At 42.1% G+C, this 22,445-nt stretch overlaps 1 protein-coding gene across 5 annotated transcripts in view; it reads left to right on the top strand.

Annotated features, from left to right (window-relative positions):
• GALNT9 (polypeptide N-acetylgalactosaminyltransferase 9) overlaps nucleotides 1–22,445 on the top strand; it is a 325,496-nt gene that overhangs the window by 201,628 nt on the left and 101,423 nt on the right. For 4 of the 5 annotated variants that reach the window (XM_043529609.1, XM_043529608.1, XM_037879090.2 and 1 more), the window contains exon 5: nucleotides 12,587–12,784. The exons of the other annotated variant lie outside the window; for it this stretch is intronic. In XM_043529609.1, coding sequence (XP_043385544.1) covers nucleotides 12,587–12,784 — 198 coding nt within the window. The remainder of the gene's footprint in view (nucleotides 1–12,586; nucleotides 12,785–22,445) is intronic. 5 annotated transcript variants of the gene reach the window in all.

A 22,445-nucleotide genomic window follows, 5' to 3' on the forward strand; every position in this document is an offset into this window, starting at 1 on the left:
TGAACCTATCTGTGTTTGATATTTTTTTCTCTGCTTATATCTTTTTAAAATTCACAGCTATTTCTCATTTTCCATCTCCCTCTCTTTTTATAGGGATCACATAGCAGGAAGGCACAGGAGTACAATAGGCTTTGAAAGAAGTTGAGTTGGGAAGAGTACTTGGGAACAGAGAGTTCTGGTGAAATAAGGAGGGAAGGTCAGGGGTGAGATACTGGGAGAGGGCTGCAAAAGAATACAATACACAGAAGGTACAGGATGATGTCAGGGTTTTAACAATGTAACATAACGATGAGCCACGCACTAAGTGCCCTCAGATGCATTGTGCTGCTCACACTCCGGCCCATGAGAGTTGTGCAATCATATGTGAGAGCAGGATTAGGTCCACATCGTTTAGTTGTGTCTCCCTGCAGCTTAGTGGAGTTCTGCATTCACTCTGTAATGCCAACTTTCTTTCCTTTTTATTTAGATGCACCCATTTTCCAGTTAAGCAACACACTCATGGCTTTAGGTTACAACCACTGCACAGCCACGATTAACTGTGTTACAGAAGATGTGGAGCATAACATAGCACTCCATCTTTGAGATGGAGCGGGAGAGAGTAAGACGACAGAGAGGAAAGAACTTGAATTAAGTTATCGGAGCGGGTGGGGCGGGGGAATAAAAGATCATGAGGATGGAGAGATGAGTGTGTTAATTCTATGGATGAGAAAGAGACGGTGTTGACCTCAGGAAGGTAGAAATCAGAAAGTGAAAGACAGAGACTGCCACATATTAGGAGCCATAAAAAGAGTGCTGGGATCCATAAAAGGAGACATAATGGCTTGCTTTCCATCATAGTTGTGTCTAAGCCCTGAATGGAGTTATGCAGTACTGTAGTAATTAAAAATAGTGCTAGAGAATGGAGTGTTGCCATAAAAAGCAGAGGAGTAAAAGGAGTTCATCAAGAGATTTCAGTATACAAAAGAGGCCAAGAGAGCTTAGCACAGAAAAAAGGATCTGGGACATGTAGATCTGTGACTAGCGTAGCCCATCTTTGGAGATTATCCCCAGAAGCACGTGTTCTTTTACAGTGTAGAAAATATGGATCTTAATGAAGTTAGAGGGAACCAAGCTTTTGGTATAGCTTTGTGGGGCCCCAGGTCTAGGAATATGATTTGAGACGTGCTGTTTTATATAAGAATGTGTAGTGCATTATGTTGTACTGGGATTCTCAAGATGTACTTTAAAGCAAGGAAAAGGCTGATTTCCTAGTAATCAATAACTGACCTGGAGACAATGCTCAGGCTGTTTTACTCAGCCACTTTTATTACTCCAGGTCTGCTTTTGTGGGGACCTGCAGGATGTTTTAGAGATGTTTTGCACCCTATTATAAAATTCTGCTTCTTAACAATCCTGGGCAAAAAAGTATGGACCAAATTCCACCATCATTTGAAATCTGCATCACCAGAATGAAATCAGTGAAGTGATATGGCATGTCTAGGGACAGATGTAAAACCTATGGCTCTTTGGTTCCCAGTTGTGAAAAGCCCCTTTATGATCACCCTTTGCTTATAGCATCACCCCTCTATAACTCTAAGATTGCAGGAAGAGCGTTCTCAATAAGTGTGTGCTTTGCAATGCACTTATCTCCTAGATTCCATAAGGGACAATTGTGATCATCTAGACTGGACTCCTGTATAACACAGCTCATAGAACTTCCCCAATGTAATTCCTAGAGCACATCTTTTCGAAAAACATCTAATCTGGATTTTAAAATGGTCAGTGATGGGGAATCCACCACAACCCTGGTAAATTGTTCCAATGGTTAATTACCCTCACTGTTAAAAATGTACACTGTATTTCTTCTCTGAAGTTGTGTAGCTTCAACTTCCAGCTGTTGGATCACATTGCACCTTTCTCTGCTAGACTGAAGAGCCCATTATCAAATATTTGTAGTTACTTATAGACTGTAATCATATCACCCGTTAACCTTTTCTTTGTTAAGCTAAATAAATGAAACTGTGGAGTCTATCTCTATAAGACTTTCTTCGAGTCTTCTGGAACTTCCTCAGTACATCAAGACTTCTTGAAAATCAACATTAATGGTCCTGCAAACTCCTCAGCCAGCTCTTTAAAAACTCTTAGATGCAAGTTATCTGGAACTGCTAATTTAAAAATATCTAATTGTAGTAACTTCTGTTTAACATCTTTCAGAGATAATAGTGGAACGGAAAGAAAGTTATTATCTTCATATCATAGAAGTGTAGGACTGAAAGGAACCTCGAGAGGTCATCTAGTCCAGTCCCCTGCATGAGACTATATCATCTGTTTTTCCCCAAATACAGAATATTCATTAAACACTTCTGCCTTTTCTGCATTATTTTTGATAATTCTACCATTCCATTTATATCTAGTAATGGGCCAATTCTTTTTGTTCCTGATATATTTAAAAACCACCTTCATATTGTCCTTAACTCTGCTGGCCATAGATCTCTCCTTATGTCCCTTTGTGTCCCTTATCAACTTTCTACAATTTCTAACTTCTGATTTATAGTCATCACTATCAACTTCCCCTTTTTTCTATTCAATATATATTCTTTTTAATATTTTTTACAACTGCCTTCACTTCCCCTCTAAACTAGGTCAGCTTTTTAACCAACACAGGATTCTGGCTTTGGGGGCATCTATTAAAGCATTTTTAAATGATTTCCAATTATCACTCACACTTTCTTAATTAAATTCTTCCTCCCAGCTGATTTAGCTTATTATTGTTTTTAGCTTTGTGAAATTGGCCCTATTAAAGCACCAAATATATATACTACTGGTCTCAACTTTATTTTGAGTGCATATTACCAACACTACTGTTAATTTTTAGTTCTGTGATCAGTTCCTCTTATCTGTTAATACAAGGTCTAATAAAGTATTCCCCCATGTTGGCTGCAACACTTTTTGAGTGAGGAAATTGTCATTTAAATGTTTAGAAATTCCAAGGATGTTTTCGTACTGGCAGCACGAGACCCCCGCCCCAACATTGTCACTCAAATTGAAGTCCTCCATGATTGCGCGGCATCTAGAAAGCTTCTCTTTTTCCAAAGCATTTGTCAGTCATTTATGATCAATTTTGTAGCTTAATGGAGTACGTGTTTCAGACAGTAGAAGTATACTAAAATTATTTCATTGAATAAAGAGAGAAGCATACTGCGTATGCCATGTGGGCTTTTGAGATTTATGGGACAGTGCCAGCATACATATGGAGGACAAGCCAGAAAAGCAACTCCAACTATTCATCTACCTAAACAACGTGGAATACTCACTGAAGCATCCTCATTGCTTTTCAGTGATGCAGACAAGAGCTATTCAGATTTGGCTGCCAAACAGCTGATCTTCTAACTCTGAAGCAGGCAGTGTTTTTGCAGTGTTCATTCTATTCTGGCTGGTGGGCTGCAGGTCTGAAATCTCGAAGGGCAGTTCAGAAAAGCTGATAAAGATGTCAGGTAGAACAGATGGGGAATTTCCTCTCTTCTCTTGCAGTGCGAGGAAATGGATATGATTATTTTTAACTCTCTGAGCACTTAGTTACTGCACAGACATACCCAGTGTAATATTTGTTTGACTATCTTAAATGGAGAAATATGTCTCAGTAGACTTACTGTTCTATGTACGATAAACTATATTGCCAGTGAAATTTAAGATGGTGTATAAAATCATATGGAAAATGAGCTTTCTGTTTACACAGATTATATATATTTTAAAAATATTTGAATGACATTAGCACCCCATTGTGCCAGGCACTGAACAAACATCAGAAATACAGTTCCTGCCCCGGGGAGCTTAAAATCTAAGACAGAAAAGCGTGGGAGGGCAAACAGGCATAGACAGGTGAAGTGACCAGCTCAAGGTCACAGAGCAGGTCAGTGGCAGAGCTAGGAATAGCACCTACATCCACTGAGTTCCAGTTCGCTGCCCTGTCTGCTGGACCATGATGTCTCTAATCTGAGTATATGTTGAAACTACTTCTAGACTATATCAGTTCAGAACTATTTGAGATGTGAGAGGAGCTGGAGATGTACTGAATGAATGCTTCAGATGGTGTAAATTGGCCTCGCTGCATTGAAGTCCGTGGAGCTACATCAGTTCACAGCAGCTCAGGATCTGGCCTGTATCATATTTATGATTTCTCTTGGATCACATGTTTTTATTTCTATGTTATGCCTTTAAAAACAATTGCTTGATGTCTGCGGGTGGCCTGACTTTCTTAAAGGCTATATTATAGTCTTGCAGCACATTGAAGACTTCACTTCGAACTTGCTTTATCAGTGCTTTGGGTAGAAGCTATTGGTTTTAGTGTTGTAGCTTTGTGAAAAATCAGGCCTTCCAATTGGCATCAACGCCTTGACAAATTGATAAGGGTGGAAGAATATAAAGCATATGATTCCTGTTCCCACCGATTTGCCTCTGGCATTTGATGTGCTGTGAATTGGCCAGTCTCAAACATAGATTGCTAACCTATCCAGTGATAGACTTTTACAATAGGTTTAAAGTGATTTTTAGAGGAGCCAATCTGATCACAGTACAAGCTCTGACCCCACCCCGATGTTCTGGATCGCGTTACAGACTTCTGTGATACTTTGGGCCAAATTCTGCCTCCTGATTCTTGCGTTAACTCTCCTTGTTTTCCATAGCAGTCTTGAAATTTGAGGGCCAGCTCTTCAGAAGAGCCCAGCATGTGTAGCACCCATTGATATCAATGTGAGTGCTCATCACCTTTTAAAACCCGGCCCCATAATTTTTAAGAAGACAGAATGAGTAAATGCACGTGCACATCTATATTCAGGTGGATCTCAAGCATTTAACACTTTGGAGAAAACAAGCAGCTTTTTGGGGGCTGTTGATCAAGTCCACAGTCTGGACTTGCACATTCCTGTTGATGATTTATGAAAGAAAGAGATGCTTACTGAAGTCTCTTCTGCAGTTGACTGCACACCAGGGCATCTTTGTGTCTGCTGGGAGATCTGTTGAAGTCAATGAGAATCCATGCAGTTGCAGAACTACGCCCTATGCACTGTCAGTTACAGAACCGGGGCCTTAGAATAAAAAGCATTTCTGACGCTGTTCTGGAGAAATAAATCACCATAAAAATACACCATTCACCTGATAGAGAATATATGAGAATCAAGTTGAATGTTCTCTCGCTCTTTCAACCTTAGCAATCCACCAGTAGCTACTCAAAGAGAGAGAAGAAGCATAAGAAATTCCTAGGTAACATTGCTCATTAGAAGAGAGAAAGGGAGACCTTTTCTTCCGTCTACATTTCCAGCCAGTAGTCTCCACTGTGTGTGTATTAGCTAAAAACTGAAGCAGGCCTCAAAAGAAGCACTAAATTCAAAGCTGAATATCTGTTTAGTTTAGAATCCATGATATCTATAAAATGTGTGTGAAGAAAAAATTGTCCCTTTTGGCTTAGTTAATTGTCAACAATAGATGCAGTTCTGCGCCCGTAAAGCATGTTAATTCATACAGAGGCCAGCAACCCAGTAGCCATGAAAAATGGGCCCAAACTTCAAAATGCAGTTCTGGTGTTTGGAATGTATCATTATAGGCCTGATCCTGCCCCCTTTGAAGTTAGTGGGAGTTTTGCCACTGGTTTAAGTTGCTGCAGGATTGAACCCCATGAGCCCATTTCTAGGGTCCATGTAGCAGAGCTTGAATGTAAGGTGCCAAAGGAAGAGACAGTTGAGGAGCACTGCAGGCCTCCCTTCTGTTTCCACGTAGAGCTACAATGCTGACGAAGTATTTAGGGTTCCGAAATATCTGCAAAGCTTCATCTCTCTCACACGAAAAAGTATCCAGACACATTTGGATGCTTGTCAAAAGAGCATCTGCAGTTGAAAATTGCAGTGACATAGCAGGGCTACTGTCTGTTTGCTTTGCGTTTAGCAGAAAATGACACACAAGCGCTAAAAACATCTAGTTGGTTCTAAGAAGGATGGCATCACTTTTACAGCTGCAAGTGGCACCTACACAATTTACGCATCCATTTTTCTGCCCACAGTTGAACTGTGTGAACAAATCAGAATTTAGGCACATCTAGCTGCCTAACTGCAGTGCCGGTATTTAGAGGTGCAAATGCTCATAACTGTGCCCACAGTTCATTCTGTCAACAAAAAAACGCGAGCACAAATTACACCCTCAAGAACAAAGGCTCATCCTCAGACAAGCTGAATATTATATGTCCCCCCTCCCCCGTGTGTGTTATAGAGAACTCTAGAAGCTAAAACAAAGCTTTCAAACCAAATCAGGTAAGAACAGAAGCATAGCAAGTCAAGCCTTGAGGTGGCAGCTTTGATACCTGTTCTAAAGAGCCTTACACTGGAATGAGGTTATCTATAAATTTAGGCGATACTTGGGAAATTGAAATTGCCTATTCACAATTGCTGATCCCAGTTTCTCTAAAACTAGCCAAGATTCACTGTTTGTGGCCTATGACTTTTAGAGGCATTATCAGTGCTCCGCTAGTGCACCAAGGATCGTCGGACCTCCTCTTCACCTGCTTACAGGGTTAGTGCATCTACGTTCTTTCTGAAGCTTTTTTTGTTTGTTATGGCATTGTTTGATGGGGGAGGGGAGTATCTGTAGGTGGGATAGAAAGTAAGAGAGATCATTGGTGTAGGAGCTCAGGCAGGTGGTAGGAAGGGAGGCGGTAGTCTCCCAGTAAATGCACATTGAGGGCAGCCTCCTAGTGCTGTCCATCTCGGACACTTAAAATGCAGTCTAAAGAGGTTAGTTTCGCTTGGCTGCTGTGCAGCTACTTGAGGGAAGGGGAAAGCACAAGGAACCTCTCTCCTGACCTAATGCGCCCCAATTCAGGAGCCTAGCCCAATGGGGGTTCTTATGGTCAGGGAGTACCAAGAGACGGCAAAGCTGCTTCTACTGTCAGCAATAGCTTGAGCAAAATGGGCAGGATAGGGTCAGAGACATGGCTTGGAGGGGAACTCTGTGTTGTGCCTGCTTTAAATCTGGTGTGGCAGCCTGCTTCCTAGCTTCACAACGCCTCTCAGAGCTGCACCTGGAGTGGCACAGCTCTGTCTAGCCCGTAACACAGGGCTGTTGCTTAATCCCACTATTCGGAGCTAGGCAGAATGGCTGCATGATTGTATTTCTCTGCAAACCACAGGGATTTCTCTGTTTCGTACCTGTGAAATTTCACAGCTCAAGCTGCTGAGGAAGTGGGAACAGACGTGCGGAGAGGAAACATTCAAATACTGTATTGCAGTTGATCATTCTGGAGCGTTTAACTCTTGGAGTTTATCTATAAGCAACTTAAGCTTCATCCCTCTCTGTACTGGGAGCTGCCCAGAACTCCTGACTTCCTTGTGTGCTGGAGGAGGTGGTACAAAGGCAGGGTAGAACAGTAGCCTCCATAAGGAGGGTGAGTACATCCACATAGTGTAGCATCTTAAAATGAGAATAAAACATAAATTACTTTAAAAGATTTAATATTACTCCCTTAAAAAACCGTAAGTGATTAGTTTTCAGAGCAGCAGCCATGTTAGTCTGTATCCGCAAAAAGAACAGGAGTACTTGTGGCACCTTAGAGACTAACACATTTATTTGAGCATAAGCTTTTGTGAGCTACAGCTCACTTCATCAGATGCATTCAGTGGAAAATACAGTGGGGAGATATATATACACAGAGAACATGAAACAATGAGTGTTACCATACACACTGTACCGAGAGTGATCAGGTAAGGTGAGCTATTACCAGCAGGAGAGCAGGGGGGAAAAAACCTTTTGTAGTGATAATCAAGGGGGGAAGCGTTGAAGAGGAGCTGCCTTCCTTGAGAGCATCAGATGCTGCTGGAGGCAAGATACTTTGCTAGACAGTCTGATTCGGAATGGTAACTTGTGTTCCAAAAGGGCCTTTGATGCCATTAAAAAAACATGAAGAAGCAAGAAATATAAAAAGTGTTCAAACCACACATGGCTTTTGTTAAAGTCACTGTGTTAAGAACATAAGAATGGCCCTACTGGGTCAGACCAAAGGTCCATCTAGCCCAGTATCCTGTCTTCTGACAGTGGCCAGTGCTAGGTGCTCCAGAGGGAATGAAGAGAACAGGTAATCATCAAGTGACTCATCATCCCCTGTCGGTCATTCCCACCTTGATTATCACTACAAAAGGTTCCCCCACCCCCGCTCTCCTGCTGGTAATAGCTCACCTTACCTGATCACTCTCGGTACAGTGTGTATGGTAACACCCATTGTTTCATGTTCTCTGTGTATATAAAATCTCCCCACTGTATTTTCTACTGAATGCACCTGATGAAGTGAGCTGTAGCTCACGAAAGCTTATGCTCAAATAAATTTGTTAGTCTCTAAGGTGCCACGAGTCCTCCTTTTCTTTATAAGTGATTAGGTAAACAAAGCCAGAATTACTAGCCAAATTGACAAAGGATTTGCTGTCAGTGCAGCTCAGCCCATGGAGGCAATCTCAAATCTGGAGTAGTTTCCATCAACGGCACTGGAGTTACACCAAGCCTGAATTTAGCTGGCAACACCCAACAATAGATGGCTCATATTTCATGGATTACCTAAAACAAGTAATGTAAACACAGTATGCCACTCATGCCACAGTATGCCAGTCCTGTTACGGCAACTTTCCATTAGATCAGCTGGCTAAATATTTCATACAGGTCTTGGCAGCTGTTCTGCAAAACAGAGCACAATTAGGTTCTGCAGTAAAAAAGGTGTTGACGGAATCTGTGATAATAAGAGTCCTGAGCAACATCAGGATGAGCTGTAGCATGGTGTCGGAATACCTCATCTCTGCATTCCTATTACCACTGATTTGGCACATGAAGCTGTGAAATTTCACAGGTACGTAGTGCTTAATGGAAAAATCAACTTGTTTTGGGTTTTGCTGAGAAATGGTATCAGGCAGCTTCTCTGCTTTTTAAATGTTTTCTAATTCCCTTTGTCTTGAGCCACAGACTCTAATGTCCCCTTTGTGAAGGTTGTGGCTAAACAGATGGTGGGATATATAAGGAATACATTTGTTTTAAAAATCAGATCTTTATAGTTCAGAATATGTGAATGTGAACGATTTCTGTTCATGAGGACACGGGTACTCAGAGGTAAAGTTACTTGCCTGGAGATGCATTGGGGAGTTAGGGGACCTGAATTCCAGTCCTGGTTCAGATACTGACTTGTTGTGTGATCTTAACACGTCACTTAACTTATCCTCAGATTGTCCATTTGTAAAATGGGGGCAGGAATGTTTACAGACATAGTAATACCTTGCGTTTACACAGCACCCACATGAAGTCTGCTAGGCAGGAATAGAACTCAGGGCTTTCCAGCTTCCAGCACTCTGCTAATTGCTCTGGACCATGTGTTTTTGGTGGTATTGAGGCTCCAGCCCCTCCTCTTTTAGCTTGTTCAAAATTCACAAGTGCAAATTTTAACAGGAAAGTGGCTTTTTGGGGGGTTCACTGTGAATAACTTTCCGACTCCTCAAATTTCACAAAAGATCAAAATAGCTTGCAAAATTGTTTGTGAAAATTTGTCACCAATTTCATCCTGCTGTAATACCAGTCACCTAGAAGTCCCTCACCGTGAGTTATTGCTGAAGATACTGGACTAGCTCGGAAAACTTGTACCTACGCTTTGGATATCTACCTACAGTATTAGAGCTTGCAGCTCCAGACTCATTGAATGGTCATCATTAGATGTCCTATTAGTTGTAAATCACTGTCGCTTAATGCGGGCACTACTTCTTTCAGAGCAGTGGGCCATGTCTTTTGAGGGCTTTGCTTTGTATCTACTCAGTGGGTATTTGACTGGGTCAGGATTATAGCTGGGCTTTTTATTTTTTATTTTTTATTTTTTTTTTGGCAAATTGTAAGTGGGTCAAGTTCAGCCTAATAGTTTCAGCTGGAAAAAAACTGGGGGAAAAAATTGAAATGGCTCAAAAAGAAAGGTTTTGATTTTTTGTTTAGAAATGGCGTCTCATTAAAAAAATTAACATAAAAAAGGTGGGGGTGTGAGAAAACATCCCAAAATGACCCGAAACAAAACAAACCAAAAGGAAAAAAAATATCCATGTGGACACAAACTGAAAAGGTTCCTAGTTTGCATGAACATAGTCCAGTTTGAAGAGGACTACATTAATGTAAACTAGGAACCTTTTAGTTCACCTCTGCCGCATCTACAGGGGGGAGTTACAGGGCAGCACTTTGGTGCGCACTGCTATTCAGACCCCCCCGTAGTCCGAACTGTGGGGCAGACAGAGACACAGACTGGTGAAGTGTCTTATCCAAGATTATACAGCAGTGGCACATTCTTATCCACTGTACCACATTGCAGACCATAGCTCCACAGTTATTGCAGATAAATGTACGTAAGATGAATAACACCAGTAACGGCAGGACGCTCCGACACATTTATCAATGCTGAGAAGAAACGAGGGGGAAAAATCCCTCTCTCCCTTTTCTGGAAAGCTCATAAATCCTTTAGGGCTCTTTCCTCAGATGGTTCTTATTTGACAATAACGTGCACCAAGGTGACTTCTTCCGTAACATATGTCACAACAAGAGGAGGGCTCCTCTTGCAGATAAACAATTAGTGGTGTGTCATAAGTGACATCTGCACCTGTTTGGTATTTTCAAATGCTTCATTTTTCAGGCAGAACCAGAGTGGGAGATGCTCCCACTGAGATTATTCACACGCTCCATGATAGGGGAAGAGTGGCTGGCTGACACCTCAGTCACTTTGGCAAGATCTTTCTGTGTGTCTCCTGATGTCTGTAGCCTGACAAGCACAGGTATAATTTATGCAGATCCATCTTTTTGAATTCCACCCTGCTTTCTTAGAATATCAGGAGCTTTTCCCTTGGACACCCACTGTCCTTCAAAGACAGTTAATCTCATATCTATAATCTTGTATAAATGGCAAAGCTGCTATTTATCCTGATTTGCTAGGTCACATTGACTCTGCATGAGTGTGCATGAGTCTGGCCCAAAGATCCTGCAAATTGGCATCCTAACTAATGTACTGCAGTCCAGGAATCCACGCAGATGTTACTTGTCCCTCCAGCAGAAGAATATGCTGCTTTGTGCTTTGGGTGCATTGCCTATTTAAACAACATGCAATAAAAAAAAATTGGTACGAATGCTTAAGGAACAGTCACAGCTGAGGTGCATATGGAACCTGATTCTGCAAGGTGCTGAGCAGCTCTTCAGAGGAGCTGATCACCCTTTACTCCTGCTGTGAGCTAAGGTTGCTTGGCATGCTTCGCACCTTGCAGGATTGGACCCACGATGTTTCAGCAAATGGAAGGAAGCAGAAAACCAGAGAGGATGCATTTCACGATGAGACTTGGGGATGGTTCTCAACGTATCTGCTGTCTGTACAGCTTTTATACCTAATATGCAAGAAAGTCAGCAAAGAGAAAACATAATTTCACTTAAAAACAAAACAAAGCATGAGTTTTTAAATCATGGGGAAAATGAGTGTTTAACCTCTGACAAGTTTCATGAATCCAACAAACCGCCACTTCCACAAAAATTTAAAAAAAAATTAAAGAAGTTTGAGAGTTTTGTAAAATCTTCAGTGTTTAGGTTCATCCTTAATCGTTTATGTTTTCTGGAAGAGGGAGCATTATCTAAGGGACTAGAAAGGCAGTAAGAGCTGGGAACTGCTGAGTTCTTCTCCCAGACCTACCACTGATTTGCTTTGTGGCCTTGCACCAGCCAGTGACCCTCCTTGCCTCCATTTCCCTATCTGTAAGTTAATATTTACCTAGCACTTCACTGAGGGATAACGTGTGCAGTATTTTTAGCATGTTCTTAAACCCGCTGGAGCATAGTTCCCTTTGCAATGCTCTTCACCAACTTAAGTATTTTGAAATGATTATAGTATTTGTGAAAGCTGCTGGGCCGAAAAGCCTGGGGGTTGAAGTCCTCTCTTGATGCATGTGGTATAGAAGGTACAGAGTAGGCTTACCAGTCGACCCTGAGTTAGAGGGACCAGTCTTAAAAAACAAGTAGTGTCTTCATACTCATTCAGACCTTGGTGAGTTCTGTTCTTCAAGAACCATCAAGACCAAATTGTCCCCCCATCCCTAGAGGTGGTTCTTCCAGAGACAGCCAACCAGGACATCAATTTATTGCTAATTCTGATGGTGTTTTTACAAATTTTATATACCCTTTCCCATGTGGAAGAGGAATGGGAATCTCAACTCGTTTCTCAATGGCCACTGAAAAGGCATCAGGGGAAACATTGGTTGCTAAATCCCTAGTCACCGCTGACCAGGCTGGATCCAAACTAGTGACCTTGAAGATAAAATGGTGATATTTAATTCCTCTGATCCATCAATTCCATGCAATTGAGGAGCTGTTGCTGCACAAGTTATCTGCACCATGCCCCCAGTCGCTGTTGTGTGCGACCCTAACCGGCATTAAATCACTCTAAGCTGCACCAGAGGCGGCTGCTTCTCTGTGTCATTGCTTGCAGCATTAGAGAACTTCATTGTTCACTTTATCAGATTGCTAAAGGAGTTTGGATTATTGAATGGCCAGAAAACACTTTTGCTACTTTTATTGTCTCCAGGGTGGAACCGGCGCTTACCCGGATCAAAGAAGATCGAAAGCGAATCATCCTACCAGCTATTGACAACATCAAGTACAACACTTTTGAAGTGCAGCAATATGCCAATGCTGCCCATGGCTACAACTGGGGACTCTGGTGCATGTATATAATCCCACCCCAGGACTGGCTCGATAAAGGGGACGAGTCTGCTCCCATCAGGTGAATCTACAGTGCAATTGCTTTGTCGCTAACATTGTTTCCGTTTCAGCTGCTGCCTGCCGCTGTGCAAGGTAAGCGAGGATGTGCTGTAGGCTCTCTATAGGACTAGTCAAGGTAGGCAGAACAAGCATGCCCACAAACACACGGGTTTGCCTGTGGGGTCTGCAAAACCTACAAGTGCATATGCCAAAGAGGTATTTAATTATGTGTGCAGTTACCGTATTGCCATGTGCAAATGCAGGATTTTGAGGGCATAGTGGGTGTACCAAGGTTTGAAATAGGGCCCTCAGTGTGTAAAGGTCACAGCTCTAGCCAGGTACATGCCATAGCTCCTCTAGCTATTGTTACTTATTCACATAATCTAAGTGTTTTCCAAACAAAAGAAGGCACAATCCCTACCCCATCTACCTACCCAACCTTGTATAACTATCTATCGTATTCCCCAGACACCATTCACCTTGATATCCGAGTACTAATATTCTATTGGCTTTTTCATATAGTTTTTGATGCCTTATGATTGCAAAAAAAAATGTTTGTGTTCTGGCATCATTTGTTGCCATCTAACTGCACCTACTGTGTTAACTGTGCTGGTATATAGGATGGCTTAGGTTCTTCAGGAGATCCTGGGTAAGCTATGGCTTTCAGGCAATGGGTATTCTATTGGTACAATATGCTAACCATGACCCTGTTCACATTTCAGATCTTGTGGAATTTCACCCAATACCTTGAAGCTTTCAAGGTGAACTGAAAGGTTGGCCAGTTGCACCAGCTGTGGATAGTGAGAATGTGTGTGTTAGCTACAAATATCTAGCCAAAATTAATGTATCATGTTAAAGGTTCTTCACTTAATGCTAAGTGAATCACTTCCGGCACACTTTGTGCTGGAAATATATTAAAAATGGGGTGGAAGGCTTTTATCTTTGGCATGCACCTTATTTTTCTCTACACCTTGCAGGACTGAGCTCTCATACCGGAAAGTGTCATTTCACTCCAGACCTGAGCAAACATTATAGAGACCATCAAGAACAAGACAGGTTTCAGAGTAACAGCCGTGTTAGTCTGTATTCGCAAAAAGAAAAGGAGTACTTGTGGCACCTTAGAGACTAACCAATTTATTTGAGCATGAGCTTTCATGAGCTACAGCTCACTTCATCAAGCTGTAGCTCACGAAAGCTCATGCTCAAATAAATTGGTTACTCTCTAAGGTGCCACAAGAACAAGACAGGGTTTTGCTGAGGTTTGGTAAAGTGGTAAGGAACTGTGACAGTGTGTGAGTAGCCCAAAGCCAGGTCCACACAAAAAAAGTTAGGTCAAACCAGCTACTTTGCTCAGGGTGTGAAAAATCCACACCCCTGAGTAACATAGTTAAGCCAGCCTAACCCCTGGAGTAGGCAGTGCAAGGTTGATGGGAGAATCTAGCCTGGGTCTTGGCTCTTTAGCACTTCTACTCAGACATACTGCCCCAATGCAGTCTCCGAGTAACATGGAGATCTACTTTCCTTTCCAGGGCTCGATCCTGCAAGATGTTGAGTGTGCTGGCCCTGATCCAGCAAAGCAGTTAAGCATGTGCTTAACTTTAAGCACCTGAGTAGTCCCACTGATATCAGTTGAGTCAATGGGATTGGCCATGTGCCTAAATGCTTTGCTGATTGGAGCCAAAGTGCAGAGTCAAGCTCACGTATAGGAAAGTGTCATTCCGCTTCAGAGCAAACCTTGAAAGTGCACATATATCCCTACCTTTGCCTCGTGACCACAGCACAGAGCTGTACCATAACATTAACCTTATTTATCACAGAGCAGCACAGTCCTTCATCACTGACCCTTTGCTCTGTGTGAAACCTCAATAAACCAGAAAGTAATTACTTAGGAAATCAGTTTTCCTGGATAACTTGACTGCTTTCCTCATGTAGTTTTTAAAGTGCAGTTGTTGTTTTATGTTTCCATTCAGCTCTTGGAAATAGTTTATTAATGGAGAAAATACATCATCCAAGGCTTTAGTTTCTGAAATCAGTATTTGTTCTCTGTTCCCAAGGGATAGTGCATGCCTCACTGTCTCCAGTATATAAATAAAATCACTATATTAATTTTCATATACATTGTTCCAGTGTCTTGAACATCTACCATACTGGGGACAATTATTGTGCATCAAAGGAGGCTGAACCATGAAGTCTCACTTTAGGAAGATCCTTTTGTCATTATGGACCTGATTTGTTGCAGTGTTGAGCATCCAGCACTCCACCTGATGTTAGTGCAAGCTACACTTACTCAGCACTTCTGAAAATCAGCCTCAAGATCCTTTGACAGAGGAAAAAGAAGGAAGGGATCATGTTTGTTTCTTGAAATAGTGGAAGAGTCCAGTATCAGGGGGTAGCCATGTTAGTCTATATCTACAAGAACAAGGAGGAGTCCGGTGGCACCTTAAAGACTAACAGATTTATTTGGGCATAAGCTTTCGTGGGTAAAAAACCCACTTCTTCAGATGCAAGATGGAAGAGTCAATTTCACTTTAAATATACAGGGTTTGATTCACCAGTGCTTTACTCCAGTTTTATGCCAGTGAGCTCAATAGGGTTACAATGGCATCAAACTGGATTAATGCAGTGGAAAGCCAGGCCCACAAACACAGGAGTAGTGTTGTTGAAATCTGATGCATTTAAGTGTCTAGTTCCCAAGAGCAGCAATTTTATTCCGTGCAGAACCTAACTGAAGAAACTCTCCAGCGGAACAATGCATAAGCTGCCCAGAGAGAGATGAGACAGCAGTGCTAGGATTGGGTGCCTGACCCTGATTACCAAATACCTGGGACACAGAGATGTTCTGATTACATAAGTGTCTCTTTTGAAATGATGAATTATATGCGCTGAAATGCAGGCATCAGTGTCGAGCCGTGAATGCTGACGATCTTGCTGCGAGCAAGTGCCTCAAAAAAGTTTTAGGTTGAGATTTTCAAGGGAGCGTAAGGGAGTTAGGCATCCATCTAATATCGACACTAAATCAACATAGATCGGATTGTTGATGGGCAGTCAGTGCACGTCCAGAAATGTGACACGCTGCTGGACTTGCAGTCCTTTTTATTAGAGCTGGCTGGGAATTATTCAGTGAAAGGTTTTTTCATTGGAAAATGCCAATTCCTCAAAACCAAATCTTTATGTGGAAATGTACCAGTTTTGATGAACCGTTACTTGGGCAGGTTTCACAGGTCCAAGGTATTGGGGACACAGAGACACAGATAGACAGACACTGATCCAGAATAGCCAATAGCCTGATTGTCAGGGCACGCATTTGGCATATGGGAGACCCAGATTCAAGTCCCAGCTCTCAATCAGGCAGAACAAGGATCTGAACTTGGGCCTCCCACGTCCCAGATGAGTGCCCTAAACACTGTGGTTTTTTCATGGAAAATTTTTAAAGTTCTCATTTTGGTTCTGATAAAGAATGAAAACAAATTTTGATATTTTTTCACAAAACAGAATTCTTGTTTTCTTGCCAGCCGTAACATTTATTCTTCAAACGTCAAGCATCCCATCAAGCCACGAAGTGAGCCTTCTATACAGTTTAAATACAATCCAGCTTTATAGCATTTCAATCATATAAGTATCTACACCAGGCACACAGCAGTAACAGCAATGGAAAAGGTGTGTATGAAAGTGCCATTGATGAAGAGATACAAGGTGGGTGAGGTAATAGCTTTTATTAGACCACCTTCTGTTGGTGAAAGAGACAAGCTTTTGAGCTTACACAGAGCTCTTCTTCAGGTCTGGAAAAGCTAATCAGAATGTCACAGCTCACTACAAGGTGGAATAGACGGTTACGCATAAGGAGTTAGATGTTGCAAGAGACCATTCCAGGTGAAGTGGGCAGTCAGTACCTCTGCAGTCATAAGACAGAGGAGGGTTAGTTAGTGGGTTACAGATTGTTGTAATGTACCGTATATCAGTGTCTTTATAAGACCATGATTTTTAGTGTCTATCGTAGTTGTGAATTTAGGCTCTTTTGAAAGCATTGTGCAGGTTTCCTTTGAGGATTAGGACTAAGAAGTCTGATATGGAGTGATCATTTTGTGCAAAGAGTTCACCCCCGAGTGATATGGTGTTTTTGTCTTTTATCCTTTTTTCTGTGTGAAACTGATGAAGAGGAACAGGAAGTCCTTTTTAGAGCTGGCCTTTACAGCTACCAGTAGAGGAGGCTTGCTAACTAGACAATATATACCTGTTCTGAGAGGCTTTGTTAAAAGCAAAGGGGAACCAGGGAGGAGAGCACACTTTTCCCCAGTTCTGTGGGGGCAGCAAGGAGTTGCTATCACAGCACTGGCATTCAGGAGATTAGTCACAGCAATCGCATATTTATTCTTCTATTTCAAAGCAACCAAGTTTGCCTCTCAATTATATTTGCACACTCGTTAGAATACCATGCTGATAAAGCATGAAGCATCAGGTGAAGCTCACCAAGGCTTACCCCTCACAATCTTTAACAGATTTATCCTCACAGCACCTCTGTGAAGTAAGGAAATACCATTATGCCCATTTTATAGATGGGAACTGAGGCACAGAGAGACCCAGAACCAGGTTCCTCAGGATGCAGATCGTTTCGTAGCAAGGTTTTTAAAATGCCTAGCTTCCAAGGGAGTTAGATGCGTAGGCCTTTTTCAAATCCCATTAGTGGTCTATCTATTTCTTTAGGTATCTAAATACCTTTGAAAATCTGGCCCCAAGTGATTTGCCCACTGTCACACAAGAACGTGGCAGAGCAGGGTCTTACAGGTGCCCAGGCGAGTGACCTTACCACTAGGCCATCCTTCCTTTCCACTTTGGCCTCCTGTCTCCATGCCAAGTAAGTGCAACGTGAGTGTCAAACACTGTCGTCCTGATCTGACGGCATAGCAGACTCATGTCCAGCATCTCCCAAACTTTCAGATTTACAGCATATAGCTAGGAAAATCTGGGAATAGTTTTAGCTCTAATTAAGAAAAGCTCTGCCTTCAACTAAAAGCGCTTATTAAATGGTCAAAGACATCCCTGTTATTTTCCAATTAGTGAGAACCCTTCAGACTTTCCTGGAGAAAACAAATGAACCTGTGAAGAGATTGGCAGGCCTCGTCCTGTCCCATTAGTATCATTAATCTTTTTTCCCTCCCTAGGGAAAACAAAACACTTCCATAGACACATGGTAGCTATACTTTAAAAGTTAAAAGCAAGCCTATTTTAGGAGTTGCAGACTGATTATTTGTGTAAAGGCAGATTTTCAAAAGAGCTCAGTACCCAGAAGCTCCCATTGGTCTCAATGGAGGATAGAGAGGTGGAGATTCAGCTCCTGTTGAGGACTGTGGAGAATTCCCCCGCATCTCCTGCAGAACCATGGGAGCTGCTGTATGTTGAAAATCTTTTGAGAACCTGGTCCCAACTGTAGCTGCTCAGCACACTTGTAAGTCAGACCTATATTTGTGCATGGGTGTATTTAAATTTAACTCTGTCATTTAAAGACTTGATCAGGAATTTTTCAACCAAACATTTTTCATTGGAAAAATGCCGATTTGTCAAAATGAAAACATTTCATGGGAAAGGGTTGGTTCCAATGGATTCCCCATTTTGAAATTTTTTGGAAACACAGAGTTTCAGAATTGTTGGAATGCCCCGTTTCAGCACTTTTTAAATGAAAAAGCTCCATTATTGTTTTGAAAGGACTTTTTGTTGAGAAATTTCAGTTAATTTATGGGAGGGAAACGTTTTTAAAAAAATTAAAAGGTCAGATTTGAAATTAAATGTTTCAATTGACCATATCTTGGTTGGTTGGTTATTTCAGATGTTTGGTGTGCAGAAATTTGTGAGATTTCAACCTTTCATCACGATTAGGGATGGGAATTTTTTTTTTAAATCTCGAAAATTCTTGTGGGTTGGGAAAACTGTTTCCCACCCAACTCTAATCATGTAATTCCATTCTTCAAAAAGCCAGATGGCAAAGAAGAAAAGAAAAGACAATATTTCCTTTTTTTCTGAGACAAAAGCATAAAAAATGTAAACAAAAGAATAAAAATGAGAATTTTATTGATAGATATCTGACACTTGAAGCTACTGTGGTTCTTATTTGGCCAATGGAAGTTAAACAAAGTCTACCCATAGATCTCTCCCTTGGCAATGATAGCTTGTATAGCAGTATGTCTGCCGATAGAAGAGTTATCTCTTCTAAATCCATTCCCATATCTGCTACTTCATTGAAAGCTCTGTTTACTGACCCTGCAGAGTCTTGAACCCTGTTCTGAGACATCTGAACTGGTTCCTTAAGGGAACATCCTTGCCCCATTAAAGTAAATGCCAAAATTCCCACTAACTTCAACAGGGCCAGGATTTCACCCTTTGTGTGTTAAGAACTCAGGGGCAGAAGACAGGATTAATTGGGGAAACAAACTGATGGAGTGAAAAAGTAGATTAGGGAATTGGAGGAAATTTAGAAATAAGATCTTTCCCAGTGCTTTTATTAAGTATTATGCCTTTCTCCATCAAAAGATAGAGATTCTTGATAATCTTCCAAGCTAATAATGTTAGGATCCTGGGATATCCAGAGGGGAGAAAATACTTTTTTAAAATTAATTTCCACTTTACGTGAGTTTGATCTTCTCCTCCAGATATCCCTGTATTTAGATGGTCTAATACATTTCCTAGGAAACAGCTCGCTTTTCATCTACCACAATGGTTATTTTTTTTTTTTTTCAATAGATAGCTAGAGGATTATGCAAGGAAATTGGGAAGATGGGAGGAAGTAGACCTTGCATGTCAGCATACAAACACCACACAGGCTCATAGGAAGAAATGGTTGGTGCTTAAATCTGAGTTTGCTGAATTAGGTTATTATGCTTCTGTCTGTATTGCTGGAGCCTAGACATTATGATGACGGAAAAGCATCGTTAAATTCTCTCACAATTTTTAGAAATTTTTTTTGTCTGAAACTCTTGAGGAAGATTTCACCTTTGGTTACTGACTCAGTATTGCTCCCAATTCATTGTGGCTGGGTGTTTTTTACTGTATGTCTCTTAGGTTATGTCTACACTGCAATTAGACACCCACAGCTGGCCCGTGTCAGCTGACTCGGGCTTGCAGGACTTGGGCTGCGGGGCTATTTAACGGCAGTGTGGACTTTCGGTCTCAGGCTAGAGCCTGGGCTCTAGGACCCTGTGAGGTGGGAGGCTCCCAGAGCTCGGGTTGCAGCCGGAGCCTGAACCTCTACACCACAGTTAAACAGCCGTGCAGCCTGAGCCCTGCGAGCCCATGTCAGCTGGCACAGGCCAGCCTCAGGTTTTTAATTGCAGTGTAGACACACCCATAGAGTATGTCTGCTCTGCAGCTGGTAGCGAGCCTCCCATGCTAGCAGGACTTGTGGTAGCAGGGCTTATGGTAGCACGCTAAAAATAACCGGAGCAGTGGCGGGGGTGCAGGCTAGCCACCCAGGCTCAAGCCCAACTTATTTCCTAGGTCCACGCTCGAGTGATTGGCCTGAGCCTCTGTCAGTGCTGAGCCTCCACACAGCTATTTTTAGCATGCTAGCACAAGCCCCACTACCACAAATCTGCTTACCTGGGCTGGTAGGCTTGCTCCCAGCTGCAGTGTAGACATCCCCTTGCATTTCTATAGCAAAAAGTTCTGTGTCGATTTCTTTTTGAAAATCGGCCTGGTGTCCAGTTGATCTCTTGTGCGTCTCACATCCTGATGTGCGGTGTGGCCTTTTAAAGTAGGGTTGCCAATCCTCCAGGATTGGCCTGGAGTCTCCAGGAATTAAAAGCTAGTCTTTAATTAAAGATTATGTCATGTGATGAAATCTCCAGGAACGCATCCAACCGAAATTGGCAAACCTATTTTAAAGTAGAGGAGTACTTGTGGCACCTTAGAGACTAACAAATTTATTAGAGCATAAGCGGTCGGGGGCTACAGCTCACTTCAAAAGTGCGACAGGACTCTGATGACGTAGCAGATAGTTCAAGTGATGGATACCAGGTTGTTCCCAAGTTGTACGTAGCTGTCATGATTCCTGTGTCAGTTAATCTAGAAGGAGGTTTTGGCCTAGATAAAGGATTTTAGAGTCTTAACATTCGTAAGGTTTTGATGCTGCTTGTCATGAAGGAAATTCTGAGATCACTTAGTCCTAGCTGACAGCTAATATTCCTCTTCCCCATCCTCAAAAATTGTGGAGGGCAAATATTTCTCTCTTTTCACAAAACATTACTGTTAGTGGTGATTAAACCAGCAGCTGCTCACAGGTGCAGATGCGGTTAAGCACTCGGAATTTTTGGTACTTATTCGTACAATCCAAACATCTTAAACCTGCAAAATTGGGCTTGATATTTTGGAAGAACAGGCTGCCCCATGAGATTTGTTTCTTTCTTCCCGGATTCGTATCGCACACAGAATATGACAGGTTTCAGAGTAGCAGCCGTGTTTTGTGGTGTTTTGGCTCTTAAGGTACAATTCTGCAGCTTGTTGCAGGTGGATGGGCCCCTGCATCCACACAGAACCCCACTGATTTCAGAGGTGCTTCATGCAGGTACAGGGATTTGCCAATGTAGAGCCCCTTTGAAATCACTAAGGCATCATATAGGCAATCAGGTCCAGTACATGCCATGTGATGTCATCATAGGTGTTCCAGTTCCAGTAACAGATGGAATCTGGATGTGCAGAGTGCAACAAAAATAGTGACACTCAAGTTTGGTCAATGTTTTCAAACCTCAGGAAATGTTGAGTTTGAGATAAAGCTTTAAAAACCTTGGATAAAGGATAAGGGTAAAGGTTGGTTCTTATTTCATCCCATGCTAATATCCTGATATTTCGGACAGTTGATGTTCCCCAGAAAGGATTCTCGGGCAGTCTGTTTTCTGTATTTGCTGTTTCAGGTGTGAGTCACGTCTAAAGTAAAGATTAACGTACAGATCGTTATTTTGATGCACTACATTCATCATGTCATTTTCCATTTGTGTTCCTTAGAAAACACTGCCTACTCTTCTTGTCAACTGCTGGAAATGGCCCACCTTGATTATCACTACAAAAGGTTCCCCCCTCCAGCTCCCCCCCCCCCCCCGGCTCTCCTTCTGGTAATAGCTCGCCTTTCCTGATTACTCTTGTTACAGTGTGTATGGTAACACCCATTGTTTCATGTTCTCTGTGTATATAAAATCTCCCCACTGTATTTTCCACCGTATGCATCCGATGAAGTGGGCTGTAGCTCACGAAAGCTTATGCTCTAATAAATTTGTTAGTCTCTAAGGTGCCACAAGTACTCCTTTCCTAAACCCTATAACATTGCAAGAAAATGTATAATATAGAACCCTATTTCAGAGGATTTTAAATGACCGTGCACTAGAGGATACTGATTCCTTGAGGGTTTTCTTTCTGCAGCAAGGTATAGAACAGTAAGGAAAGCACCTAATGTACTGAGCTTTATCTGTGGGCCCTGTTTTTCTCACCTGCCCTGTCTTTTGATGGACTGCTCTGTGTTTGCCTTCATTATCAGCAGCCACTAACACTGGAGTCATTAGTCAGCTGCACCCAGCCAAGCATGGCCTCGCCTTTCATTTTATCTTCCTACTGCAGCAGCGGTGTATTACAGCATTGCATATGTTCTCACTGATTGCTTAATACGCCATAGCTTTGTACCACTGGAGTGCTGTCAGGAGTACCCA

This window comes from Chelonia mydas, chromosome 15 (assembly GCF_015237465.2).
Source record: "Chelonia mydas isolate rCheMyd1 chromosome 15, rCheMyd1.pri.v2, whole genome shotgun sequence".
NCBI lineage: Eukaryota > Metazoa > Chordata > Testudines > Cheloniidae > Chelonia > Chelonia mydas.